The 27,037-nt window shown below is 44.3% G+C and overlaps 1 protein-coding gene across 1 annotated transcript; it reads right to left on the bottom strand.

Annotated features, from left to right (window-relative positions):
* Positions 1–21,329: 21,329 nt before the first annotated feature.
* LOC138731478 (sentrin-specific protease 2-like) lies at positions 21,330–26,826 on the bottom strand. Its single transcript, XM_069877421.1, has 10 exons — positions 26,797–26,826; positions 26,287–26,318; positions 26,080–26,131; positions 25,546–25,695; positions 24,341–24,472; positions 24,011–24,214; positions 23,801–23,883; positions 23,231–23,315; positions 22,011–22,106; positions 21,330–21,392 (listed from the first exon to the last, which is right to left on the bottom strand). The coding sequence occupies exons 1-10, from the start codon at positions 26,824–26,826 to the stop codon at positions 21,330–21,332; spliced, it is 927 nt and encodes a 308-aa protein (XP_069733522.1).
* Between the last annotated feature and the right edge of the window lie 211 nt (positions 26,827–27,037).

Here is a 27,037-nt window from a genome sequence, read left to right as displayed (position 1 = left end):
TTACATAAATAAGATTATGCTTTCTGAACCTATTAAAAAACTCATATGTATTCTGGCTCATAATTTCTCTTCTTCCCAAACACATCAAGCATATTCAATTTTTAGAAGTAATACATGTGACAAAACCATGAAATACTTAGGCCTGTATTTCCCTGAATCTAAAAGGTCTCATTAAGGCATGAAAAAATAAAGAAGTCTAACAGTGCAATGCAGAGCACAAAGTATGACAGATGACCAGCAAAGTTAATACTGGCTAATGAGCAGGATGCTCGTAGTCTTGTTACGGACTGACATAGTTCTCAATAAGATCTTTTTACATACAAGAGGATATGCAGACCAGGAAGCATCCAGATGTGACACTTGGAAACAGACAGCAGGAGCTATGAACACACGGATTCAATAATTACTTGGTGCTTGTGAGCATGATTAATGGAAGGATAAAATGAGTACTTGATCAGAAATTGAGATGCACAATAGATTCGAGCAAATAAGAAAGCACGGGGAAAGAAGAATTGCAGCTTGGCTTCTCTGTCTTATAGATGAAAGGTAAGACTTTAAATACTGTTCATCAGCCACACTATAATTCTTGTTACCTCAGATGCAACATCAGATAAATATATTTCCATGGCAAACCCAACCTTGAATCAAGTCCTGCTGTTTTTTCCTGGCCTACTTAGGCTTTTCCTTGACAAATATTCTGGAAAAAAAAATGCTATATATGAGTACATGTTTCAGTGACATTTAATGCTGGCATGCAGATACTTCTCAGAACTACAGAAAGAGGGAGTTGTTTTCAGGGCTATGATGTCACATATGGGAAGAAAGGCTGTGTTAATTCACTACCACGTGATTTGGGAGCATCTTAGAATAGCCAGACAAATCCACCCAGAACTGTTTTTGTTTGGGGCTATTTTAGAAAGCTATACTGCCCTCCACTCCTTGACTACAGGGTTAACATTCATTATTTCTTTTCCAGCTTTGTCCCTTACTCTCTATAAGCGGTTTACAGAAAGAGGTTTTTCCTTTATTAGGCATCTTTCCTAAGTATCCACTAGTGTCATTTTCTATTTACACATTTCTTTTGAAGAAATCAACACAATTTACATTTTTATGTGGATGACCTTGTGAGCACTTGGTTACAAGAAAAAGGTCATGAGGCCCCTCGAAGCTTGGCTACCTAAGCTTAGTTATTATGTTACAATAGTTATGGCCGAAACGCAAGGCTTAGCAAGTTCAAAGCCGCTTAGATCATAGTACAGAACGTAGTGAGACTGAGATAATCATGTTTGTAGTTGTTTCTTTTTAAGAACTTGATGTTTAGATAATTATAATAGCCGTGGTAACAGAATAATGCAGTATTGTGTTATATTTAGACTTTTTGTAATAAATGACTAAAATAATGTAACCAATGATGAGCCTTTATTTTGCAATATGTATGAGCTAATTAACTAGTGTATATATGTCATCGCTTTATCCTTAATAAATTGAGACTTGTTGATCATCATCTGATGTGCATGTCTCCCGTCGTTTCCGACATTTTTACTTCAAATAATATTGTTGTATTTTAAAATGGCAAAACTTCTGCAAGGAAAAAAAATTTAAAAAATAATGAGAGTCAGGGCTGCTAGCTTTATTATGATGAAACTATTCCTAGTGAAATTATTCTGGTTAAAACCAGTATGTAATTTTTGTACTTTTTAGTCAGTTCTCACTTTGGATGCAAATGAGCTGTTTTTCACCTTGCAGAGTTGTTTTATAATGAGAACATTGATTTATTTGCTTTTCCTACATGACTGGTATGTTGATTTATAAAGTCATTTGAGGGAAGAATTTTTTTCTAGGGATGTCTGAAGCAGAAGGTTGTGCTATAAACAATTTATTGGTTTTATCTTTAAAAATTGCATGTACATTTAACAGCTTAAAGCAGGTAGCCATCTTATAATACAGTTTTAGCTGTCCTTGATGGCTACTTATCTTATGATGCAGTCTGAATATTGGAGATGAATGGTGCAGGACTCTTACCTCGATTGTTGGTAAATAGTGCAGAACACCACCATGGCTCATTTTCCATTTGATCCTTGTGTTCTTTCTGCCCCACTTAGATGTCATGAAGACATCTCCTTTTGCCTCTTCCTTCTGTTTAACACTGTAAAGACTGTAACTTGTGATGTACATGTAAGACCATGATGTTGATGAAGACACCTAAACTGTCTTGTAGCACAAAGGTTTACTGTGTTCTCTATTGAAGTCCAGCGGCAGTTCCAGCTTTTAACAGGCATGAAAATAAATTTAAAAATAGAATGCTCAGAATCATAGCATGGTGTTGTAGTAACAGTTTTCCTATTAACAGGTTACTAAAAGTAATTTCACTTAGTAAATATGGCAAAGATTTCACGACAGTTTGATTTTAGTCCATTATATCATCTTTATACAATTACTGGGAGTTAATCCAAATGAATAAATATGCAGTAGTAAGAACTACTTTTTCTTAAAATTGTTATGCATTTCTGTATCCTAATTAACATACCAAGTTTTAGTATGAGTTATCTTTCCAAGCAAATCCCTTTCCTCGTTAGCATTTTGAGTAAATGGTCACCATTTCCCTTCCCCAAAGACACAGAAGTCCACTGTAAAATTACCATACACAGACAGTTCTTCTCTTTCGTAAAAGCTCTATGCATCTTTTTTTTTTCCATTAATTTAATCTACTGCTGTTTAATCTGTTACTATGGAGATGCGTAACAAGCTTTTAAAAACATAAAAACAATGGATATGCAGTCAGGGATATAGTGTATCTTTTTTTCCTTCATTTTAAATGCTGCTTCAGACCCATTTCAAATTTTCTATATAATCCAAACCTCAATTTCTCTTGTGTTCAAATGCAGTTTTTTCTTCTCTCTTCCTTTATGCTATCCATATGGTTGGTCTAGATGATCCAGCGGGTCTCTTCCAACCTGGTTATTCTATGATTCTATGATCCACCAAGTAGTCTGCTGCTTGTGGCATTTTTGTCACGCTGAAATTATATTACTGATATTGTAATTCAATACTATATTTAAAAATTTATTTACTCTGCAAAAATAGCTTGGAGTGGCATTACAGATATACTGGCTAGACTGTGTGACTTTCTGAGATATCACCCACGAGAGACTAAAAATAAAATGTATCTATACTGAATTACAAGACTATTGTACATGCCAGTAGGCAGAGATGAAATGCCAGGACTTTCAAGTTGTAGAGAATTTTAAAGATATAATGCTTAATGTGATACAAACTTTTCCTAAGACTGAAATGTAAGCAAGTCCTAAGGTCATAGGTCATTCATTCGGAAGGGTTACGGTATATGTTGAGTGTTGCCTTTCTTTTATTGGATGGTTTCAATCACAGAGTTCATTATCTTGGCTTGAATGATTAAGTATTCCAGTATTGGTTAATAAGAGACTAGAAGTCAGAAGGCATATCATATTTTTATGTTTGTTGGTCCTTCTCAAATAATTTGTTTGCTTGTTTGTTCTTCTTTGATCCTTAGCAGTCTTCACATTGAGAGACTGAATTTTACTTCTCTGTTCCTTTGGCAGTCACATCTTAATCTAGGAGTTCACACAGTTTTTGTGTTATTTTTAAACAGGTTTTATTCTCCCCGATGGTTTTTGTCTCTTGGTGCTGATGAAATAGTTGATGATTGATTTTGATCATTAATGTACTTATAACCTCTAGTAATAACCACTCACTTCTAATGAAAATGGCAGAAAGGGAGAAATTCCTGAATCAAAGAAAATATCTTAATCATAACTCAAAGAAACCAACTTTTAAAAACATGAGGGGATTGAATTATCAATCACCTAATTATCAGTTTTTCAAGATTCAAAAATATATTCAGATTTCTCTTCCATATCCATATGTAAATTATAACACTATATGTTTAGCTCAAAAAGTGTTTAAAACTCAATAAAGAAGGAGGAAATTATAATAGAGAAATGTCAAGGGTATAAAATGCTGGAGTAGTAAATAGGACAAAAGAAATATGTTCATGGTAGAGTATAAAAAGTGCCATGTAGTCAATGACATTATACCGTAACAGATACCTGTATCTATATCTACATTATCTAAGTAATTTATCACCTGCCGTGCATTTGTTTCAGTTCATTAATTTTGCTTTATTGGTTCCTCCCTTTTTCTTTCATTTAGCCTCCTCTCACATATACACCGTTATTTTCAATAATATCATTACTGGCATGGGCTCTGATAAAAATAGCAGGTCTTCAAGCACTGCTATTGGAAAAGTGGTTTTGTTGACTTAGTCATTCATGTTTTGAAGAACGACTGGCTAGGGGCAGAAAAGCTCTTTGTCGCAACATGCACTCAATTTCCATGAGGTAAACTCTAGGAAATGCCACCAAATACATGCAGTTTGGGTATGGGCTTGGCACATAAGCATTTTAAAGAAAGGTGTTTTTCTTTAGTTTTCAGGCTCTGGCTTCACTTCAGTTAGAAAGTTTCATGGTGGTTGAGCTTTGCCTGTTTCAATTTGATGCAAAAGCTCTGTGATTTTTCAGTAAGATACAAAATTTTCATGTTTTCATTGTGTAGTAACAGAAATTAGACTAAATAATTAGTTTGCACCCCACAAAAGGGCAGCACAAATGTCCACGGTCATGATCTGGGTTCACAACCACAGAAACCAAACAACCTTCTCCCATTACAAGCTAATCTGTACAGAAATAGCTAAATAAATTTTTTACAAAAGTAAAGATGACACATTTTACCATTGGCTATAATTAACACCTATAATCTACCCATATCTCAAACCTGTAAATTAAAGGCACATATCTACTTAGATATTGGAGCGGAGTTTTTGTTTGTAATCAATTCCAGTCATGCTAATAAGAAGTTTATCTTCTTTAGTGGATTAGGTTGTGGGGAAAAAAATGAGAGATCAAATAAATATATAAATAAATTCCTTATTTTGCCAACACAGCCAAGTTCACTCTCCTGTGCCTCAAGGACAACACATACAAGCCAGCTCTTGTCCAGAAGTGTGATCCCCTTACAGGCAGTAAGATGTTATGGTACTTTAGCTAGGAAGGACAGCCAGCTACCCACACACTCAGGATTCATGCTGGAGGAACTACAGAGATTCACATGGCTCAGAATAAGGCATTATTGATTGGTTTGGGCATATTTTTCATTGCCTGGATCCATCTTTGCCTTTCTTTAAAAGAATAGAATTGTTTCTCATTTAGGGGCTCAAATTTGATTCAGAAGAAGGTCAACAGAAGTGGAAGAGATAAAAGTCTACGAAAAGACCATCAGAACTAAAGCAGCTTTCCTCTAATCTTTTGGCGAAAGATAATGCATATTCAGAAAACACTGTATGTGAAGTACTTTGTTTATATTTGTTTATTCTACCAAACGACAAGGCAGCTTTTAGGTAGTTTAATACCAGCTGAAATTCCTTATCTGCATACATGGAATTGAAGCATGAATTTAATACACCATTGGTCACCGAAATTTGTACTTAATTCTTTTTTTAAGGAGTAGAAATGCTTGAAGGTCCAGTGTATGCTGTGGAGTTACCTTAATACTATAGAAAGATGGGACCCACACGTACAGCAATGGAATTATATTGCTAGCATCTCAACTCCTAGAAGCACTGTAGGAGTTGCAGCATTAAATAGCAAGTATGTCAACAGGAAAAACTCTCCTTGGTTTTTCATTTGCTTCCTTCCTGGGAAATACAGTTGCTTAAATTTTCTTTTCCATTTTATAGTAATTAATCACCTCAGGAAAACAAAGACAAAATGTAATGGACAAAAATATGAAAGAAAACCTTTTCCTCCATTGTGTGGTAAATTGTTTTCAAATTTGCAGTCATGTTTTAAACATGTTTCATCCATTCAAGTTATAGCAATTTGGAAATGGTATTGCATGCTTATCAGAACTACCTAGGATATAACTTACAGAGATATAAGATCAGATACTTTAAAAAAAATTCCAAGTTTATGTTTACATAAAACCAATGTATCTAAGGAAGAACCATTTAGAAAGACTTAAATAGAAACAAAGTCATTCCTCTCATTTCATATCTCCTGCATGCATCTACAACTTTAACATACAAGTTCACAGTCAAGAATAATTTTTAGAAGGTGAAAGTATATAATGTGTGCAATGAAAGGAAGAGAAGTGTAATAATTAGGTATGGAATAAATAACCTTCCATAAGTTTTCTCCTACCCAGATTAATTATGCCTTTCATCTACTGCTTAAATACACTGAGCTCTTGTGTTCACTGTGCATTGATTTTCCTTCCAAGAATTTCAAAACTTATTCAAACATGCTCCTAAGACAGTAAAGTCATTCATGCATTTTTATTTGGGAACTCATACACACATGTGTGAATCCAGTGTGTAGCCTGTATTGGACAGTGTGTTACAGCTTGCTACATGTTCCTATTGGAAAGCAATTGTATTTCAGAATGAGGAAGAACATAAATTAATGACATAATTCTTTTTTTCCTTATTCAGCAACTTCATCTGATGCTGGATATAAAAAAACCTTGTAAAAAGCTCCATCTTTTGTTGTAGAGCCTGGCTTGAGCCAACCTTCCTAATACAGTTAAATAGTTACTAACTGCAATCTTTCACCTTGCATAAATTCTCATTTGGATTGTAACACTTAATCAAGCTGTCAGAATTGAAAAAGAAATACTTAGGGGACTGCTCATTTCCGTAAGTCTGGTAAATAATTAGAAGATTGGAAGTTAAGTTTATCTTAGTAAACTTAGAATTCTAAATGTAAGAAATGTATTGTCATTTAGAAAATGTAGCAGCTTCAATCTGAAAGACTAGTCAGTGTATACCTTTATTTCCACTAAGAGCTGTACAGTTCTGAATGTAACATGAGGTTTAATTTCACAAACTTTATGATTTTCAGTCAATATTTGATCTGTTTCCTAGAGAAGATTTCTTCAGTTGGCATGCATGCTCAGACTATTTCAGTATGGTTGATATAGGTTCTGAATCATTCTCTTGGAGTCCCTTGGATAATGCCCATTTAGAAAGACAAAGAAATAACACTCAAAAAGTATGCTTTGATTGTTTACTTACGGTAAATTCAGCCTGATCAACTGAAAACTGTGAGTGCTCTGTTGCATAAAGACTGAAATTAGACTTCCCTGTTTTTTTTAGTGAGGGATCGTTTTTCCAGGGTCAGAAGCATCTTGCAGTGCCATGGAAATTTGGGTTTGTTTGAAAATTTCCCACAGATGTCAAATTTCTTCTAGGTGGCTTAAAGGATACCAGTGAATTTGCAATGGGGATGCTTCAGAAGCTGAGATAGTTTCTGAGGCTGCTCAATTCTGTGTGTGTGACTCCCTAGGCAGAGCTTTCAGAGAAAAATTATTTGTGTCTGAACGTAAAGAAGTGATGCTGTAATTACACAGCACTGTCTTGTACAGTGTAATAGCAGATGGTGGTCGATTTTGAGTGTAATGCGACCTTCTCTCTTACTTCTACACGTGGGCTACCGGTGAACCACTGTATTGGGAAGGAAAGTTAACTTATGCTCCTAAAAGTAGCTCAAAACACTGCTGTACTCCTCTTGGCCTCTTGATCTGCAAGGCCCATCTCCCTTCCAACCTCTTCTCATTTTTTCTTCCCCTTTCTCCACCACTTTTAGAATTGTAAAGTATTGTCATCACAAAACAAGATACTGTTATGGTTTTTTTTCTTCTGGTGTCCCTAGGTTTTTATAGCCCCATTCTAAATACCAGCAGCTTACTTTATTCCAAGGACTGCACTGCATCTAGTCTCCCTTGTGAGAGGATATTTGTGCCCTCAGCAGTCAGGAAAAAAAAAAAGAATGTACATGGCAATATTGTTATTTTTTATCATGGAGGTAAGGCTGTCTTTGTGTAAGTTATTGGATATATCCTTTACTGCATGCGTTATTCATGTTTGCCATGTAACAAAGTTTTATTAAACAGTAGAATAAGAGAAATGTTTTTCCTGAATTCTGAAAGCTGTGAATTAAAATCTGTGCTACTTCATTTCAACTTCAAACCAATCTTAAAGAATTGAATCATAGAATCATAGAATCACCAGGTTGGAAGACACCCACCGGTTCATCAAGTCCAACCATTCCTATCCAACACTAAACCATGTCCCTTAGCACCTCGTCCACCCGTGCCTTAAACACCTCCAGGGAAGGTGAATCAACCCCCTCCCTGAGAAGCCTGTTCCAGTGCCCAATGACCCTTTCTGTGAAAACGTTTTTCCTAATGTCCAGACTAAATCTCCCCTGGCAGAGCTTGTGGCCATTCCCTCTTGTCCTGCCCCATGTCACTTGGGAGAAGAGCCCAGCTCCCTCCTCTCTACAACCTCCTTTCAGGTAGTTGTAGAGAGCAATGAGGTCTCACCTCAGCCTCCTCTTCTCCAGGCTAAACACCCCCAGCTCTCTCAGCCGTTCCTCATAAGACCTGCTCTCCAGCCCCTTCACCAGCTTTGTTGCTCTTCTCTGGACTCGCTCCAGAGCCTCAACATCCTTCTTGTGGTGAGGGGCCCAGAACGGAACACAGGATTCGAGGAGCGGTCTCCCCAGTGCCGAGTACAGAGGGAGAAGAACCTCCCGGGACCTGCTGGTCACACCGTTTCTGATCCAAGCCAAGATGCCATTGGCCTTCTTGGCCACCTGGGCCACTGCTGGCTCATGTTCAGTCGCTGTCAACCAACGCCCCCAGGTCCCTCTCCTCCAGGCAGCTTTCCAGCCAGACTTCTCCTAGTCTGGAGCTGCTCAGGGTTGTTGTGTCCCAAGTGCAGGACCCCCCATTTGGCGTTGTTAAACCTCACACCATTGGTCTCAGCCCATGGATCCAGCCTGTTCAGATCCCTTTGGAGCCTCCCTACCCTTCAGCAGATCCACACATCCACCCAACTTAGTGTCATCCACAAACTTGCTAAGGGTGCACTCGATGCCTTCATCCAGGTCATTGATAAAGACATTGAACAGGGCTGGACCCAGAACTGAGCCCTGGGGGACACCACTTGGAACTGGCCTCCAGCTGGAGTTAACTCCATTTCCCACCACTCTCTGGGCCCTCCATCCAACCAGTTTTCCACCCAGGAGAGTGTGCGCCTGTCCAGGCCAGAGGCTGACAGTTTCCCAAGCAGAATGTTGGGAGAAACCGTGACAAAGGCTTTACTGAAGTCCAGGAAGACCACATCCACAGCCCTTCCCTCATCCAGCAGCCGAGTCACTTTGTCACAGAAGGCGATCAGGTTAGCTTGGCAAGTCTTGATAGCTCAGATCTCAGGCACATCCCACGGGACCAACAGGGCCTGGGCAAAGCTCTGTCTTCAAACAGCCTATCTTCCCAGTTTTGGGTAACCCAGGGAGCACAGCATGTCAGAAACAGCAGAGCAGGCAGAGATTTTAATTTGTCACAGAGCAGCCGGGGTGTAAGCTGAATGCGATTGTGAAATACACTGGGCCCTGGGAAGAGTGTGCAAGCTGTGCAGCTTTTCCAGGAGATTCCTTCCTGCTCTCTAAATGCTCGCTTCCCTGTGGAGACGACCATAGGAAGCTGAATTTCCTCGGAGCTAAGCACTACTACGGAGAGCACCGCTGCCTTTTGCCAAGGGCTCATTCTTCACACGAGTCAGTATCAGGAAAACCCTCCTCTGTACCAGGAGGGGCTCTGGGGGGAAGGTAGGTAGTACAGAGCCTGGAGAAGTAAGTGTAGGATCATCTGTGGGTTAGACAAATGGAAAAGTGAGTGCCAGGCCTGACAATATTTAAGAACGAAGCTGGTGAAGGGGCTGGAGAACAGGCCTTATGAGGAACGGCTGAGAGAGCTGGGGTTGTTTAGCCTGGAAAAGAGGAGGCTGAGGGGACACCTCATTGCTCTCTATAACTACCTGAAAGGAGGTTGTAGAGAGGAGGGAGCTGGCCTCTTCTCCCAAGTGATGGGAGACAGGACAAGAGGGAATGGCCTCAAGCTCCGCCAGGGGAGGTTTAGGCTGGACATTAGGAAAAAATTTTTCACAGAAAGGGTCATTGGGCACTGGCAGAGGCTTCTCAGGGAGGTGGTTGATTCATCTTCCCTGGAGGTGTTTAAGGCACGGGTGGACGAGGTGCTAAGGGACATGGTTTAGTGTTGGATAGGAATGGTTGGACTTAATGATCCAGTGGGTCTCTTCCAACCTGGTGATTCTATTATTCTATGATTCTATGATGGAGAAGCAAAGAATATAGCTTTTGTGATAAGAAATCCTTCCTCACAAACTTTTCTGGAGTAGTTTGAAAGGGGTCAGCAAAGGAGTCAGGTAAAAGCGATCCAGTTCACGTAGTCTGTTTGGAATTCCAAGAAGCTTTTGATAGATGCCCTGATGGGAGGCTTTTAAGGAAACTAAGTGCCTGTAGGAAAAGAAAAGAATGCTTATGTTTTTTAAATAATAAACAGATAGCAAGTGGGCAGTTACTTTTTACAATGAAAACAGGTTCCACTACAGAACTGTGTGCCAGTGCTTAAGACTGGCGCTGTTTAGTATCTTCACAATTTACATGGATAAAGGGATAAGTATCTGGATGACAAAAAATTGTGATATGATGTTAGTCAAAGAAGTTAAAGTGTTTGTTGAATTTCAAAACCCTCTCATCAGATCAGTGGAAATACCAGCTTATGAGTACCTTGAGTACAAGGAATTAAGGAAAGAATGGAAAGCAAGATAGGTCATCATTTTGCTGTTGCATGAACTCATGTTTTCCCTGTATCTGGCATAGGGCACATATTTCTATTTCCCTTCTTTCAGATAAAGGACTTAATTGCTGCAAATGGTTTAGAGAAGGCAATGAAATACAGGAATTTCTTCCATGTAAGAACCAACAGAAAGCTAGGACTCCTCTTGGCCTGGAAAAGAGATGCTCGAGAGACTATAATAGAGATTCGTAAAATCACTTGTGGATAGAGATGACTGACAGTATTCTATTACTTCCAATCACTTTTGATCCTTAAAGTTGGAGTAGTGAGGGAGTTACATTTCAGAATGGACAGAAAGAGGTGGTTCTTCATGCAGTAGGTGGAAGATCTATGGAACTCCTTGCAAAAGGATGCTGTGGATAAAAAATGTTGTGTGTCTTTGTCTGCACTGTCTTGGCTAGACTGGACAAGTGTTTGGAAACGTGGAACCCCTTGAGGGCTACTGAAAAGTCTGCCATATCAGACTTGGAAAGTTCCCTGAGCTAAAAGTCATCTGAGATTGGGAGGAGATAATATTCCCACATGCTACCAAGCATCAGGCACACTTCCTTTCCACTAACTCTTCCCTTAGCATTTGTTTACGGCCACTGAATGGTTATTACCATCACTTAAGCTGTCTGTGTGTTTCTTCTACTCCTCTCCTGCTGCTAAAGTCAAGAGCATTAGTTCCATCAAAGCAACGTGGCCTTCTGGCTTGTGTGCAGAAGAGGAAACTTTGACTTGTTGTTGCAGTGGTGAAATCAAGCAGTTCTGGTCATGCTTTTCTCATTATCAGCTGCAGATCTTTGAAAGTTGAGACAAGACTAGAGGGACAAGATAGACCCTTTAACAGAACCAGTGCAGCTGTTTATAGGAATACACACTTAAAATTCCTAGGCACATCGTGATTGTTAACAGTTACGGTATTTTTTCATCCTCCAGTACTTCAAGAAGCACATTTGAGTACTTAAATTGGGCCTACAGGAATGCTGGGGAGGGTCTCTTTATCAAGGAGTGCAGTGATAGGATGAGGGGGAATCGTTTTAAGGTGAAAGAGGGAAGAATTAGATTAAATATTAGAAAAAAAAATGTTTCCTGTGAGGGTGGTGGTGCACTGTCCCAGGTCGCCCAGTGAAGTTGTGGCTGCCCCATCCCTAGGGGTGTTCAAGGCCAGGTTGGATGAGGCTTTGGGCAACCTGACCCAGTGGAAGGTGTCCCTGCCCAGGGCAGGCGGGTTGGAACTGGATAATCTTTAAGGCCCCTTCCAACACAAACCATTCTATGATTTAATAAGAAAAGATCCAAACTCATCTTGGCATCTAAATGTTTCAGTACAGCTTGTGCTTTTTAATGTATTTTATCATTGAACCATTTGTTTTCGGTTTCAGTTTGTTTGTCTTCAACTAAGGAATTGATATACCAAACGTTATAAGGATCCTGACTGAAAGTGGAACTCTGAGAAGACCAAGCAGAGGCAGCACACAATGATATGGTAGTTAATAGAATGCAACAATATTTACTTTCTCTAAGTTTGAGATTGTTGTTTTACTTAATATGAACTCTGTTGCTGATTTTGCTATGTACACGATTTTGTACAGTGTTAATTAAATTAATAACTTATTTGGGGATTCTTGATACTTATTTCTACAGGTGTAATGTCTGTATTTGTGGAAAATTTGTAATGCTCATATTTATTCTTTCCATGTTAAAACTTCCTTTAAAACAGGTAACTTGTTTTTCTAAATATCTTTAAATACCAACATTAAATGCAGTCAGTCTGGTTCTAAGTTGAGAAGCTGATTTAAGGAGCCTAGATATTATAATTGGAAGCTTTAGCAAAGTCAGCAGAGGTTGGCCATGCGCTTACAAATTCAGGGACACATCCCCAGAGATCCAACCAGGCTATGGTTAAGTGGCACTGATGTGGTAACAGAAGTATCTTTTGTCTTCTCTTACCCCACCAGTATGAGAGTGACATGAAAGCTTCTCCTGTCCTTCTATTCAGACTCTTTTAGCATGAACTTTTTCCCAACGAAAATAGAGGTATTTTTGACTGAATGTAAAGGTCAGTGTATTAATGACTACTGCTTTTGCAGGATGATGAAAAATGTTTTGGATGGTTACAATTTAGTGTGCTTGGAGGGGAAAAAGAAGATTAAATATTACACTGAGTAATTGAAATGTGCTTCCTGCTTGTGATGTTGGATATCATTCTAAGGTTCTAATTAAAGCTTTGCAGCCAAATGCTGGTATAACATAGATGTGCTGGGGCCAGATGGTAAATGAATTATTTAATGTTAACTTACATTTTTTGGAGATCTGGATGGAATTGAGACTCCTTATCCTGATGGTTTTGCATCTCCATATCATGGAAACAAAGATGCCATGCAAGTAAGATACCAAAGAAAGCAACAAGAAAATTGGTTAGTTTTGTTCTATAAACAGACACAGGAATTAAAACACTTCAGTGATGATTGAAGAAACTTAGAAACCAAAATGCTGCTTTACACACACAGAATCACTTAGTCAAAAAAGACCCACCAGATCATCAAGTCCAACCATTCCTATCAACCATTAAACCATGCCCCTCAGCACCTCGTCCACCCATGCCTTAAACACCTCCAGGGAAGGTGAATCAACCACCTCCCCGGGCAGCCTCTGCCAGTGCCCAATGACCCTTTCTGTGAAAAATTTTTTCCTAATGTCCAGCCTAAATCTCCCCTGGCAGAGCTTGAGGCCGTTCCCTCTTGTCCTGTCCCTCATCACTTAGGAGAAGAGGGCAGCACCCTCCTCTCTACAACCTCCTTTCAGGTAGTTGTAGAGAGCAATGAGGTCTCCCCTCAGCCTCCTCTTCTCCAGCCTAAACAACCCCAGCTCTCTCAGCTGCTCCTTGTAAGACTTGTTCTCCAGCCCCCTCACCAGCTTTGTTGCTCTTCTCTGGACTCGCTCCAGAGCCTCAACATCCTTCTTGTGGTGAGGGGCCCAGAACTGAACCCAGGATTTGAGGAGCAGTCTCACCAGTGCCGAGTACAGAGGGAGAAGAACCTCCCTGGACCTGCTGGCCACGCCGTTTCTGATACAAGCCAAGATGCCATTGGCCTTCTTGGCCACCTGAGCACACTGCTGGCTCATGTTCAACCAACATCCCCAGGTCCCTCTCCTCCAGGCAGCTTTGCCGCCAGACTTCTCCTAGTCTGTAGCTGCTCAGGGTTGTTGTGCCCCAAGAGCTGGACCTTGCATTTGGCCTTGTTAAACCTCATGCCATTGGTATCAGCCCAGCGGTCCAGCCTCAAGATCACCTGTTCCATGACTTTCCCTGGCACTGAGGTCAGACTGACAGGCCTGGAGTTCCCTGGATCCTCCCTGCGACCCTTCTTGTAGATGGGCACAACATCAGCCTCCAGTCCAGTGGAACTTCCCCAGTCAGACAAGACCAGCAGTCTTGTAGATGGTAGAAAGGGGTTTGGCCAGCACGTCTGCCAGCTCCCTCAATACTCTCGAGTGGATCCCATCTGGCCCCATAGACTTGTGAGTTTCTGATTGGCCAAGCAAGCCTCTAACCACTTCCTCTTGGCTCATGGGAGCTTTGTTGTGCTCCTCAGGATCCTGGGTATGTACATACAGGGAACAACTTTCCTTACTATTAGAGTCTGAGGGAAAGGAGGCATTAAGTACCTCAGCCTTGTCCTCAGCCTGTGGCACAGTTGTTCCCTTTGCATCCAATAAGGACTGAATATTCTTCCTGGTCCTCCTTTTACTAGCACAGGGAGGAATGAGATCATGAGCTGACAGAACCCACAAGTACTGGAGGCCCCGCCATGGAGATTTAACTCCAAGCAATGGCTGAGCAGAAGCAGGCAAGAACAGATCTCCTTGCGCAGAGTCTGGGAGAGAGGAGTGGCAGGGGTGAGACCCAGCGGAGGGTCCCTGGGGAGCAGGACCTCCAGCCCCTCTGTCCACCAGCTCAGAGCTCGCAGGCAGCATGGGGTTAAGCTCCATCAGTGCAGCCACTGTTGGCTGTGTCAGACCCACAGGTGGAGGACCCAGAGCAAGCGGAGCAGCATTTCAGCCCCAGCTCTTCCCCCCAAACTGCATTTCAGCCCCAAACTCCATCTCCCTCCTGCAGTGCAGCCACATACACTGTTACGTGCTGGGTCTAAAGCCAGACCTTGGTCTGAGAGCAGCACAGTGACAGTGCAGGCCCTGGAGGAGCAGGCATCCTGCAGGGGAGCGCAAAGGGCACCAGGCAGAGCCTCACCTTGGAGATGCTGGTCTCGCTTGTGTCCTTCTCCAGCTGCCCCAGAGGCTGCTCACAGTCCCCAGCTGCAGGGCCTTCAGAGGGACAAGTGGCTCAAGCCCTGTGCCAGGACCTCCACCCTGTTCCTTCTTTGCTGGGGACACCAGGCTCTGGGTGCTCCCCAGGAGAAGCGTCGTGTTATGTCCCAGCACCTGGACAGGCGGGTCCTGCAGCCCCAGGTGCTGGAGCACGGCCTGCGGGAGGCTGTGCAGGTCCCCAGAGTTGATGAGACCAGGAGAAGAGAGGGCAGCATCCAGCATCTGGGACAGAGTGAGCACAGCCATGGCCGCTGCCCTGCCTGGAGCCACGGCACTGCCCCCACGGAGGGGACAGGAGCCTTTCTGCCTAGAGACCCACACATAGCAAAGGACTTGTATCCTATGGCAGCGCCCTGTCCCTGCACGGGGGTCACCGTCCCCCTGCTGCCGGACAGGGCTGTGCAGGGCACCTGGCAGGGCCGGACGCCCAAGTCCCCATGTCCCACCCAGCAGGGCAATGCCAGCACCCATCTCCCCCATCCCACCCGTGGTGCCGGATGCTACTTGTATTAGGCACCAGAGAATCCACAGAGAGGAGCCGGCAAGGCCAAAGGAATCGAGTGTCATGGCTCTTGCTGAGCTGAGATGCTGCCGGCCTGGGAGCAAGCACTAAGGGATTTAGTGAGGGCATTTAGGGTAAAAAATCACATATGGGGGAGTTTGAAGCAAAATGTAAGAGTATTTGAGGTGAAAGACATGGTTTGGGGGAAGTTGGGGAAGAGATTTGGGGTGTAAAGAGTCTTAGAGATGTGGTCAGGTAAAAGTTGCATTTTGGGGGATTTTGTGAGGGGATGTGGGGTAAAACAATCAAATTTTGGGGCAGTTTGAGGGGAAACGTGAGAAGATTTGAGGTGAAAGTCATGGTTTTGCGGGGTTTGAAAGGCATTGGGGTGTAAAGTCATCCTCTGGGCGCATTTGTGAGGAGATGTGTGGTAAAAGTTGGATTTAGAGGGAGTTTGTAACGGGACTTGGGGTAAAAATCATATTTGGAAGGAGTATGAGTGGAATTTTGAGAATATTTGAGGGGAAAGATATAGTTTGGGGGTGATTGGAAAAGAGATTTGGGGTGAAAGTCGTCTTTTGGAGGGAATTGTGAGGAGATTTGAGGTGAAGGTTGCATTTGGGGGATTTACAGAGGGAATTTGGGGTAAAAAAATCATATTTGGGGGACTTTGAAGGGAAATTTCAGAGGATTTGAGGTGACAGCCTTGGTTTGGGGGAATCTGGGGAAAGGATTTTGGGCTTTTGTAAGGAGATTTGTGGTACAATTTGTGTTTGGAGGGATTTTATGAGGGGATTTGGGGTAAAACAACCGTATCACGGGGCAGTTTGAGTGGAAACGTGAGAAGATTTGAGGTGAAAGTCATGGTTTTTGGAGAGGGTGGGGAGGGCTGTGGGGTGATGTGGGTGACTTGCAGTTTTGGTGAGTTTGAGAGGAGATTTGAGGTGAAAATCACCATTTGGGGGAGCTAATGAGGGGGTCTGAGCTAAACAAAATCACATTTGGGGAGCATTTGAGGGGAAATTAGAAAAGGCTTGAGGTGAAATTAGACATTTGGGGGAGCTTGGGGAAGGGACGGGGGGCAATAGTCATCTTTTGGGTCTATCAGTGAGGAGATTTGCGGTGAAGAGGAAGGAGGAGGAGGAGGGGAGGAAGAAGGGTCCGAGGCGGGGGGCAGCGAGGCGGGGCCCCCCCGCAGCCCCCGGCTCAGCGACGAGGAGGAAGAGGACGAGGAAGAGGAGGACGAGGAGGAGGAAGAAAGCGGCAGCGACGCCTCCAGTGACTGAGGGTTCGGGGAGGAAACCCGGGAATCGGGGACTTTGGGGGCAACGGCCCCTCCCCAGGGCAAAATTCTTCGAGATTGGGGCAAAATACAAGGATGTGGGGGCAAAATCCTGGAAACCGGGACAAAATTCATGGGATCGGGGAATTTTGGGAGCAAAATTTATGGAATTTGGGACAAAATTCATGGCATTTGAGAATTTTGGGGGGCAAAATTTGTGGAGTTTGGGGCAAAATACAAGGATTTGGGGGCAAAATTTGTGGAATTTTGGACAAAATACAAGGATCTGGGGGCAAAATCCTGGAAACCAGGACAAAATTCATGGGATCGGTGTTTGATGGGAACGGTTGGACTCGATGATGCGGTGGGTCTCTTCCAACCTGGTTGTTCTGTGATTCTGTGATTCTGTGAAGGTTGCGTTTTGGGGAGCTGGAGGGGGGGGTGAGGGGACTGAGGCGAGATCTCTAGCAGAAACGTTCTCCTCTGAGGGCGGAGACGCGCTGGCCCGGGCTGCCCAGCGAAGCCTTGGCCGCCCCATCCCCGGAGGGGTCCGAGGCCAGGCGGGGGGGCTTGGAGCCCCCGCTCCGGTGGGAGGTGTCGGTGCCCGCGGCGGCAGGAACCGGGCGGGCTCCGAGCTCCCTCCCGGGGCGGCGCCGCTGCGAGGGGCGGGGGGGGGGCCTCTCGGCCATCCCAGACTCGCCCAGCAGGGGGCGCTGCGTGCGCACTGCGGCCCGGACGGGAGGACATGGCTGCCCCCGGCCTCACCGCGGGGCTCCTTGAAAACGCCCCCAGAAGATCGCGTTCACCCCGAATCCCTCCCACAAACCCCCCTAAGCCGTGCCTTTGACCTCTGAGCTCATGACAAATGCCCCTAAAAGATGACTTGCACTACTAAATCCTTCCCCAAACTCCAAAAACTCATGCCTTTCTCCTCTGATCTCCTCACAAATGCTCCAAAAGTTGGCTTTAACCCCATATTCATTCCCCAAACTTACCCAATACGTGCCTTCACCTCTGATCTCCTCACAAATGCCCTAAAATATGACTCTCACCCCAAATCCCTCCCACAAACTCCCCTTATCCATGCCTTTCACCTCAAATCTTCTCAAAGAAAAGGGAGTTTGGCGCTGTCCTGGGCTTTCAATCTTTTTTTAATTTCCTTTCCTAATTAAGGCTTTTTTGGGAAGTTTTTCAGAAGCGGCCAAGCATGTGCTCCACGCCCATGGCAGCCTGGGAGAAGGAGCTTGGTTCCTTCTTTCGGCATTGGTCACAGACTCCCAGGAAACCGCATCTTTAGGCTGACAGTGCGTTCAGAAGCAAATGTATCTATGAGAGCCAGGCAGGCAGCGGGGACCCCTTTTTCTGTGAGGAAGGTGTTGGCCCCAAAGAGTCTCTGTGAGGCCTCTGGCTTTTTCTGGCAAGCCCCGCCTTTCAGAAGACATCCAAGGGAAGGGGAATACTAAGCAAGGAGTAGCACAGGAATGATAATTGTGCTCCTGACCTGTGGAGATTGAGGGATTGCAGCCACCTAAGTCCTGGTAGGCAATGAGACTCCCAGGGAATCATGAGTGCTGGCACCAATGCTTTCCCCACAGGACTGAGCAGCTCTGCTTGTGCTTCTGGTCTGAGCTACCACAACGCTGTCTTTTGTCTGAGGGCATCTCTTGTGTCTCACTCACAAGGGGTTATCATGAGAAGTGCCTCCAGCCTGCAAGGACGCTTTCTGCCAAGACACTACCTGGCCTGAAGGCAGAAGAGGAGAAAGGGGAGGCAGCCCTGGCAGTCAAGCCCCCAGAAAGGTGAGAAGTGTGGAGAAGCGCGCCAGTGCAGGAGTGTGCTCTTGTCCTTGAGTTAGTGATATGTTGTTTTGGACATGCTGTTGTATCAGCACTGGGGGGCTCTTTGGATGTTTTCCCGGGGACAATTGCTTGTGGAACGAGTGTGCAGCAGCAGCCATGCCTTCTTACTAGCGTTTCTCTCTCTCTCTGCTGTATTGCTGGGCATTTCTGTTTCCACACACCAGTTTGGCAATCTAACAGCACCCAGTCACATAGCCATGTCCTTAACAAGGATAGAAAACCGCATATGCAAAAACGGAAATCACCTCTGCCTTGCACAAGGGCAGGAGGTTCCACAGAGAACCGGAGAGGCTAGGTTCAACCTGGTTTGCACCAAACACTCATTTGAGTATGAACATATCAACTGAGGCATCTTTGAAGCCACTGATGCTCCAGTCCCCACCCCTTTTCACGCAGCTTCATCCAGTTCCTCCTCCAGTGACCTCACAGCTAATTGAGGGATCCTGCCTTTCATTCCTGACCGGTGTTGCTGCTCTGCAGTGCTGCTCTAGTGTGTGCTTGTGTGGGTCCTTTTGATTGTGGAGGTCAGTGGGGTAGAAATAATGAAAACAGCTAGCTGAATGTGTTGGACTTGAGTGAGGCAAAGGAGATGGTGAGACCCCAAGTTCCTACTGCTCCTCCAAATCTGTTTGCAATGCGGTTCCTTGCACAGCACCACCACAGCTGGCTAAGCTGTCAGATTCACCTGAAGACGGCAGACTAAATAGAAAAAATGAAGCATGCATCCAGCAAGGAGAGGTCATGCTGAAAGATTTCATCCCAGCATGGTTAAGACCAGGTTGGATGGTGCTTTGAGTAAGCTGGTGTGGAAGGTGTCCCTGGCCATGGCAGGGGCTGGAACTGGACAGGATTTAAGGTCCCTCCTCACGCAAACCACTCTGCGATTCCATGGTTTCCTGGGTCAGCTGCAGCCTAAGGTGGCACCGTAAGGACATGAGATGCATATGGCTCTTTTCTAAAAGCTTGGACTTAGAGAGTGTCAAGACCTCTATGAAGAAGGAGTTGAGAGTTCACATTTCACATCCCAGTAGTGCTCACGTACATGTGACTGCATGCTGCGAAGCGTCCACTCCGAACGATCGAGCTCCAGGTGCCTTTTTTGCTGGCTTTCTTCTTGCAAGTATTCGCTGTTGAGAGCAAATCAAAATAACTCTTTGCCTCTAAAATGCAGGTCAAAAAAAACAGAGCTGCTGTAGGATCACGGGGAGCTGAGCGGCAGGCCAGCACTGCGTCAGAGCATCCTTACAGCAGCTGATTTAAGGCTTTCAGAGGAACAATCCAAGTCTTAAATTTACAGCCATAATGAGAGGCTGCGAGTTAAAGTTTACTAGTCAGGAATGAGACCAGTGATTCCAACAGAGGCTTCCACAAAAGCATAAGCTCACTCCTTAAAGCCCAGTTGCATTTGCTCCTAACAGGGTCAGTACAGGTGGCACCAGGCTAGCAGAAATTATAAATTACCCGTTTAAACTTCAGGAAAAAAATTCGAGGAATAACACCTACCTCTGCAAATTGGCCTGTGGTCACTCCAGGCAGCCAGCACATCTGTCAGCGTATCTCTGACAAGTGATGCTTTTACAACCTTACAGCACATAATTGTCTTCACAGGAAAACTGTATGTTTGCACCCACCCTAGGAGAAAAATGAGAGGAAGGAGAAAAGAATTATAACATACTTTAAATATCTCTCTGCCAAAATGAACATAAATGTCACCAAATGACAATATTTCTAGGTCCAAACAAAAAATTAAGGGTGAGAAATTCTGCTCCATCATTACTATATTCATAAGAAACAACAGACACTATAAAGAAAAGGTCTACCATTTAGTTTGTCCACCTTTTAAAGAAGTAAAACCAGGAATATAAAGCAATGGTAATACTAAGATAATTTCAGTAAATTGTAATAATTCATTAAATATTCCTGATCTTTTTGAAATTTCCTGTTAAAACACATGCTAAATGATAACTATTATTAGAATGGAGATTGAGTGTTACACTTATAACTTTGAAATGTGTCTCTTTCAAATGATTCGTAACCTTTTTTTATGATAACTTTTTTTTTAATAACGTTGACCAATATTTATGAGGAATTACAAAAAAAGCATGTGGTTCCTGCGTATCTTAAAAAGAGCTTTTCTAAGTACTATTTACATTTCTGCTTCAATCTATTATTAGTGACGTTCTTTGTTCCCCATCATAATAAATTGATTTTGTCGTAACATTTCTTGAATTTTTAAAACCCTGTCCCCTCGAGGAGCCAAGCAGGGAGCCCAGATGAGCTCAGCAAACGCAGGGGTCGCCAGCACCACGGGTGAGAGTCCTCTTTGCCTGTAACGTGGCCACGTGTGCTGCATCTCAGTGACGGAGGCTGACAGTGCTGGCTCCTCCCCATCACAGCCACCTTTCTGCTTGTGTGTTGTCAGGTGCCTTAGCTAACAGCAACGAGAGTTACTGCCTCCATAACCGGGAAACCACCACCCCTCCTTAACCACTACTGCATAGCCTAAAGAGGAAAATTTGTGTGCCTACTACCCATCCAAATAAAGTATTTGAAAAATAACTAAAAGCCTTATCAGTCACCTTGAGGTGATCACAGTGCTGCTCTCATCGGACACCTCTTACAGCAGCTGCTGGTGGATGATCTCCCAGACCATCCTCTTTCTGAAGTATGGCATGTCACTCTGGAAAGAAAAGGAAAAATCCTTTAAACACAAAGACAATGCAGAAAATAGGCACAAACATCTAACAGGGGAAAACACACTTCTCCAGAAGACATAAGGGCCAGGTATCCAAACCCCACCACCTGTGGCATCGCATGAAGTGAAGTAGGTAGCAGACACCAGATATAAGGATAGAGAACACAGCTCTGCCCTTCCAAGGCCACCGTGGAGCTCCAACCCCACCAGCTACGCACCAACACCAGAGCAAGGGATAGAACCACCATCCCTGCTCCAGGCACAATCAGCAGCTGCTGTGGAACTCGGGACCCGATGCAATGGCAGGAAGATGCCACGGGAGGGTTAGGTTGAGTACGGGGAGAAGGTTCTTCCCCAAGAGGGTGGTGGAGCTCTGGAACAGCTCCCAGGGAAGCAGTCACAGCCTGACAATATTCCAGAAGGCTTTGGCCAATGCCCTCAGCCCCACGGTGGGAATGTTGGGGTGTCCTGTGCAGGGACAGCACTTGGACTCAATAAGCCTTGTGGGTCCCTTCCAGCTCAGGACAGTCTAGGAATCTCTAACATTCCCTGGCTCTTGTATCTGAGCAAAGACGTCTGGAGACAGTTTGAACTCCCACTCACCTGTGTAAAAGTTAATGGTCTGTCTCGGCTGATGTAATCTGCATACTTGCATACAAAAACTCCACAGTCATCTCCATTTTCTTGCTGAGGGATTTCCTAATGAATGCAAAGAAGCAGAATTTTCCAATACCGTAAAAGAGAGGCAGTTTGGAAGCACTACTTGTTACCCATCCTAACAGACACTTGGGACAATCCATTCACCATCACACAACTCAAGGAACAGACCTGATTGACCACACATCAGCTCTTCACTTGGGTGTTACAATCCAAGTTCCTGGCAGGCTGAGAAGGAAGAGCAGCCTCCTAGGAAAGATGCCCTCCCTGCTCCGGCAGACCCAAGATACAGGAGTTAAATTCTCTCTCTCCACAATTTTAGAAGAGACTAAGTAATCATGGAATGGTTTGGGTTGGAAGGGGCCTCAAAGCCCACCCAGTCCCACCCCTGCCTTGGGCAGGGACACCTCCCACTGGATCAGGCTGCTTCAAGCCCCATCCAGCCTGGCCTTGAACACCTCCAGGGATGGGGCAGCCAACACTGCGCTGGGCAACCTGGGCCAGGGCCTCACTGCCCTCATCATGAGGAATTTGGATTGCACATTAGGACTAAAATCTTCCCCTTTCCAATTTAAAGCCATCCCCCCTTGCCCTATCGCTCCATGCCCTTGGTAAGCCCCTCCCCAGCTTTCCTGGAGCCCAACTCAGGGAAACACCCGCTCAACCCTCTGCTTTGTCACACACCAGGACTCGTGCTCCCAACCAGAATAATTACCCCAAATTCCAAACACATTTCCAAAGCCTGTGTTCACCAACAAGAGCTAAACTGATTAAGTTTGTCTTGGGAAGTGGGGGCAAGGTCAGATTCACCTGAACACGGCAGAATAAATAGAAAAAATGAAGCATGCATCCAGCAAGGAGAGGTCATGCTGAAAGATTTCATCCCAGCATGGTTAAGACCAGGTTGGATGGTGCTTTGAGTAAGCTGGTGTGGAAGTGTCCCTGGCCATGGCAGGGGCTGGAACTGGACGGGATTTAAGGTCCCTCCTGACACAAACCACTCTGCGATTCCATGGTTTCCTGGGTCAGCTGCAGCCTAAGGTGGCACCGTAAGAACATGAGATGCATATGGCTCTTTTCTAAAAGCTTGGACTTAGAGAGTGTCAAGACCTCTATGAAGAAGGAGTTGAGAGTTCACATTTCACATCCCAGTAGTGCTCACGTACATGTGACCGCATGCTGCGAAGCGTCCACTCTGAACGATCGAGCTCCAGGTGCCTTTTTTGCTGACTTTCTTCTTGCAGGTATTTGCTGTTGAGAGCAAATCAAAATAACTCTTTGCCTCTAAAATGTAGGTCAACAAAAACAGAGCTTAAATTTACGGACAAAATAAGAGGCTGCGAGTTAAAGTTTACTAGTCAGGAATGAGACCAGTGATTCCAACAGAGGCTTCCACAAAAGCATAAGCTCACTCCTTAAAGCCCAGTTGCATTTGCTCCTAACAGGGTCAGTACAGGTGGCACCAGGCTACCGTGTATTTGGCAGCGAGGCTGTGTGTGCGTGTGTGTGGTGGGAAGGTGGCAGAACCCAGGTACCCAAGGCCCTGACTGGAGGGGACTGTGTGGTACAAGCTAAGTAGCCAATGTCACACGACTCACAGCAAGGCAAAGATTCCTGCTTCGTTATCTAAAAGAAATGTGGAAACTTGCAGTTGTGTTCCAGTGACAAGTTTGGACAAGGTCCAAAAGCCTTCTGATAATTCACAACTTGAAAGCCGCACCAAAGCCATTACTTACAATAGAGTTTCACAGATCTCGTTCTTTCTTTTTACTGCTGCAGAATCAAAATATTTGATTGTCTTTTTTCTTATGTCGATGACCTGTGATTACAAAGGGACTGTCAGACAAAGCACAAACTTCCACTGCACACACGTCAAAACAGACACGGCTTTTGTCACCAGGTTTCTCTCCCTGTCCAATTCCAAACGAAAAACCAGTTCGACTCACCGCAAGAGTAAAATGGCAGTTCATGAAGACAGGTACAAACACAATATGCTTTGTGAAGAGATTAACATCTTCGGTATATTTCTTCACTGCTGCATATCCACGAGTAGCTAGTTTGCAATAGAAGTAAATAGTAAAAGCTTGAACTGCAGGATACTCTTCCTTCTTGCTTCTTTCAGTGACAAGGTTCAAGTAAAAATGAATGATCTGTACCATAAAGAGTGAGCTTGAGATGTAAAACAAGACACTAGCTTACCAAAAGAATGATACAGCAACAAGGGCCATGAGGCTTTGCGCCGGATGAAGATATCGTCATGCTTTGGTCAGTTTTACCTGAGCACTGAGCCAGCGAGATCTCTTCAGCCTCCAGATGTCAAGACGAATGATGTCCATTTTGAAGGCACTGCTAAGGACATCATTTGGATTCCCGCGGCTAAATGCGGCCTCGATCTCTCTCTCCATGGCCTAAACCAAACAATTAAATGGGGAAGGACTCATGAAATGGAGTAATGAGCACACTAACAAGCTTTCAGCTGCAAGAAAGCCTGCAATGAATCTCAGGCACTAGCTTTTTGCTAAGTTAGTAACAGCACTTCATTGTCAGTTCAGCACCCCAACTTTCAACTTCACAGCCCAGCTTTGCCCCAGTTTGTTTCCACAAAAGGAAGCCGATAGCCAACATGTGGACACCAAACACACTAAAGGAGCTGAAAAATTAACAGAAGTAGAGAGAACCCTTTTCCCACGTGATGCTGCAGCTCTCGCCATGCTGAGGGTTACGTAAGGTAAACTGAGGCAGCTACACTGGAGTCATGCAACCACAAGTCCACGCTGTGCATCCAGCTATCTGCAAGATGGATGTTGCCATCTAAGCCTGCGTAAGAAATGCAAATAGACCACTAGGTCCCCTTCTTGGTTGCATCTGGGCTGGCAAATTAAGCACAACACCTGGTTTTCCTTCTACTGAGCAGAATTTGTAAACCCTTGGAAAGGACAAGTTAGCCTCTGCCTTTCTCCTCAACAGGCAAAACCAGAGGTGGTCAATTAGGTCAGCACTCCAAAGAATAAAAGCAGCCAAAATTCAGGTAAAAAGGGGAACCTGGACTCCCACTCCCCGTTGAACAGTGTAACTAAGATAACTCCTCCAGCCACTGCAATGCTCAGCACACACAAAGGGCTCTGCGGGGTCCTGAGCGCCCACAGGCAGCTCTGTGGGACCCTGAGAATGCACCCAAGATGCTCAGCTGACCCCCAAGCAATGCAGCGCTATGGATCAGCCAAAGCTCAGTTTTCAGGTTCCACCAACACAATAGGATAGGACAAAATCATTTAAGAGGCTCTGCCTCTTAACCAGGTGAATCGGGTTAGCACTGCTGTGTTGTTAAGCCTGGCCTAGCTTTTGTCCTGGTAGCAGAAGCCCCATAAACTCTTAGGTGAGCTCTACTGAAGGAGCACGTAAGCATATTAAATCCTTAAAAATCAGCTTTACTGCTGACACTAGCACTGTGTCCTGTCTAACAAACCATCAGCTATGGTACCTCTGTGATTGGAGGAAAGTCGTCTCCTTTTTTTCCCAGGTCTGGGGATTTGTTTGCTTCAACCTCAAGGGTGGGTGATTTTCTGCATGGAACAGATGCTGGATGTAACTCGTATAACCCATCTCCTGAGATGTCGGATCCATTCTGGTTCTGTTGGGCAAAAGGACATTAAGTGAGCAAGGAAACACACTTTTTTGATAGGTGATAGTGCAGAAAATCTTGCTGATGTATAAAATTGGAAGGATTTTTGTACACACATCCAGCCAGCAAACTGCAAAGTTACTTTTTATTGAAAATAAAAGCGTGGAGAAGAGAAAGAGCATAGTGCTTGTGATAGTCCAGAAACTAAACAAAGGACAGCCGGAACCCCTTGGTGATAGCACTACTTCTCACACATTCCCTCTTTCCCTGAGCAAACCAATCGCCACAAACACATTACTCACTCAGCAATATGTGAGTGAGGAGGACGAGCATTTCTGATCACAAAGAGCTGCATTTGCTTAAGAAGTGAAATCACGAATAACACAAACTTACCTCTGCAGCGGCAAGCTGCCCTGGCCTCCCATCCTCCACAGTGTTTTCCACCCTGTGAGGTGAGGGAGAGAAAAAGAGAGAGGAGTGAGCTATGTATCCGTACTGTCCCATGGAATTGTTCTGGATAAGAGACACACGCAGAGCTAAATGACAGGAGAACAGTGATTACAAGAGACACTACCTGGTCACATCTCCTCTCGGAGGCACCTGTGAGCTGCAAACATCTCCATCTTTGAAACCTGCACAGAAAAGCAGTCTTATGAGAACAAGAAGCCAGCTTTCATTTACCATCAGATGCACAAAGTCCTCGCTTCCTGGGTGATAAATACAAAAAAACACTGGTAATGACGACTGCACCGTCAGGAAGTTTGAACTTGGGCAGTTTCATAGAATATCATAGAATTGTTTGGTTGGAAAACACCTTTGAGATCATCAAATCCAACCCATTCCCGTCCACTCCTAAACCAGATCCCTGAGCACCTCATCTCTGAGCAGCCTGGTCCAGTGGGAGGTATCCCTGCCCATGGCCGAAGGGTGGGACTGGATGGGCTTTAAGGTCCCTTCCAACCTAAACTATTCCATGATTCTATGAAACGCAGAGCACTAACACAGTGCTGGCACCAAAGGAAACCACCAGTCAGCAAACCACTTTAACGAGCCCACTCTGCAGAAGGGAACTCCTTCAGCAGTTACCCATCTTAGGCTCACTAACTGTACCTGCTGTGGTACCGTGCAGTCAGCTGACATCGTTCCGAAGCTCTGCTGTCACTGAAATAGTCACGCACAGCACTAGAAATGGACTAAAGGCTCACAACTCCCAGTCAAGCAAGGGGTGCCTGAGGGCGAGCAGCAATATATCGCACTCCGCTGCTGCAAACAGCCACGTGCTGTGACGTTCTGCATGGGGCAGACTCACATCTGCAGCCATAAACATCACTGGCACAATAATGTGTCTTGA

The sequence above is a fragment of the Phaenicophaeus curvirostris genome, chromosome 27, assembly GCF_032191515.1.
Source record: "Phaenicophaeus curvirostris isolate KB17595 chromosome 27, BPBGC_Pcur_1.0, whole genome shotgun sequence".
Classification (NCBI taxonomy): Eukaryota; Metazoa; Chordata; class Aves; order Cuculiformes; family Cuculidae; genus Phaenicophaeus; species Phaenicophaeus curvirostris.
The sequence above is the reverse complement of the archived record's forward strand: the minus strand, read 5'-3'. Positions and strand labels throughout refer to the sequence as shown.

Bases quoted from the DNA above. Each gene is read 5' to 3' on its own strand.
- LOC138731478 (XM_069877421.1), bottom strand. From the start codon at position 26,826: ATGTCAGCTGACTGCACGGTACCACAGCAG. The intron at 24,215-24,340 runs GTAAAACTGACC...TTTATGGTACAG, and splicing joins CTCGCTGGCTCAGTGCTCAG to ATCATTCATTTTTACTTGAA. The intron at 23,884-24,010 runs GTGAGTCGAACT...TTGTAATCACAG, and splicing joins ACTGCCATTTTACTCTTGCG to GTCATCGACATAAGAAAAAA.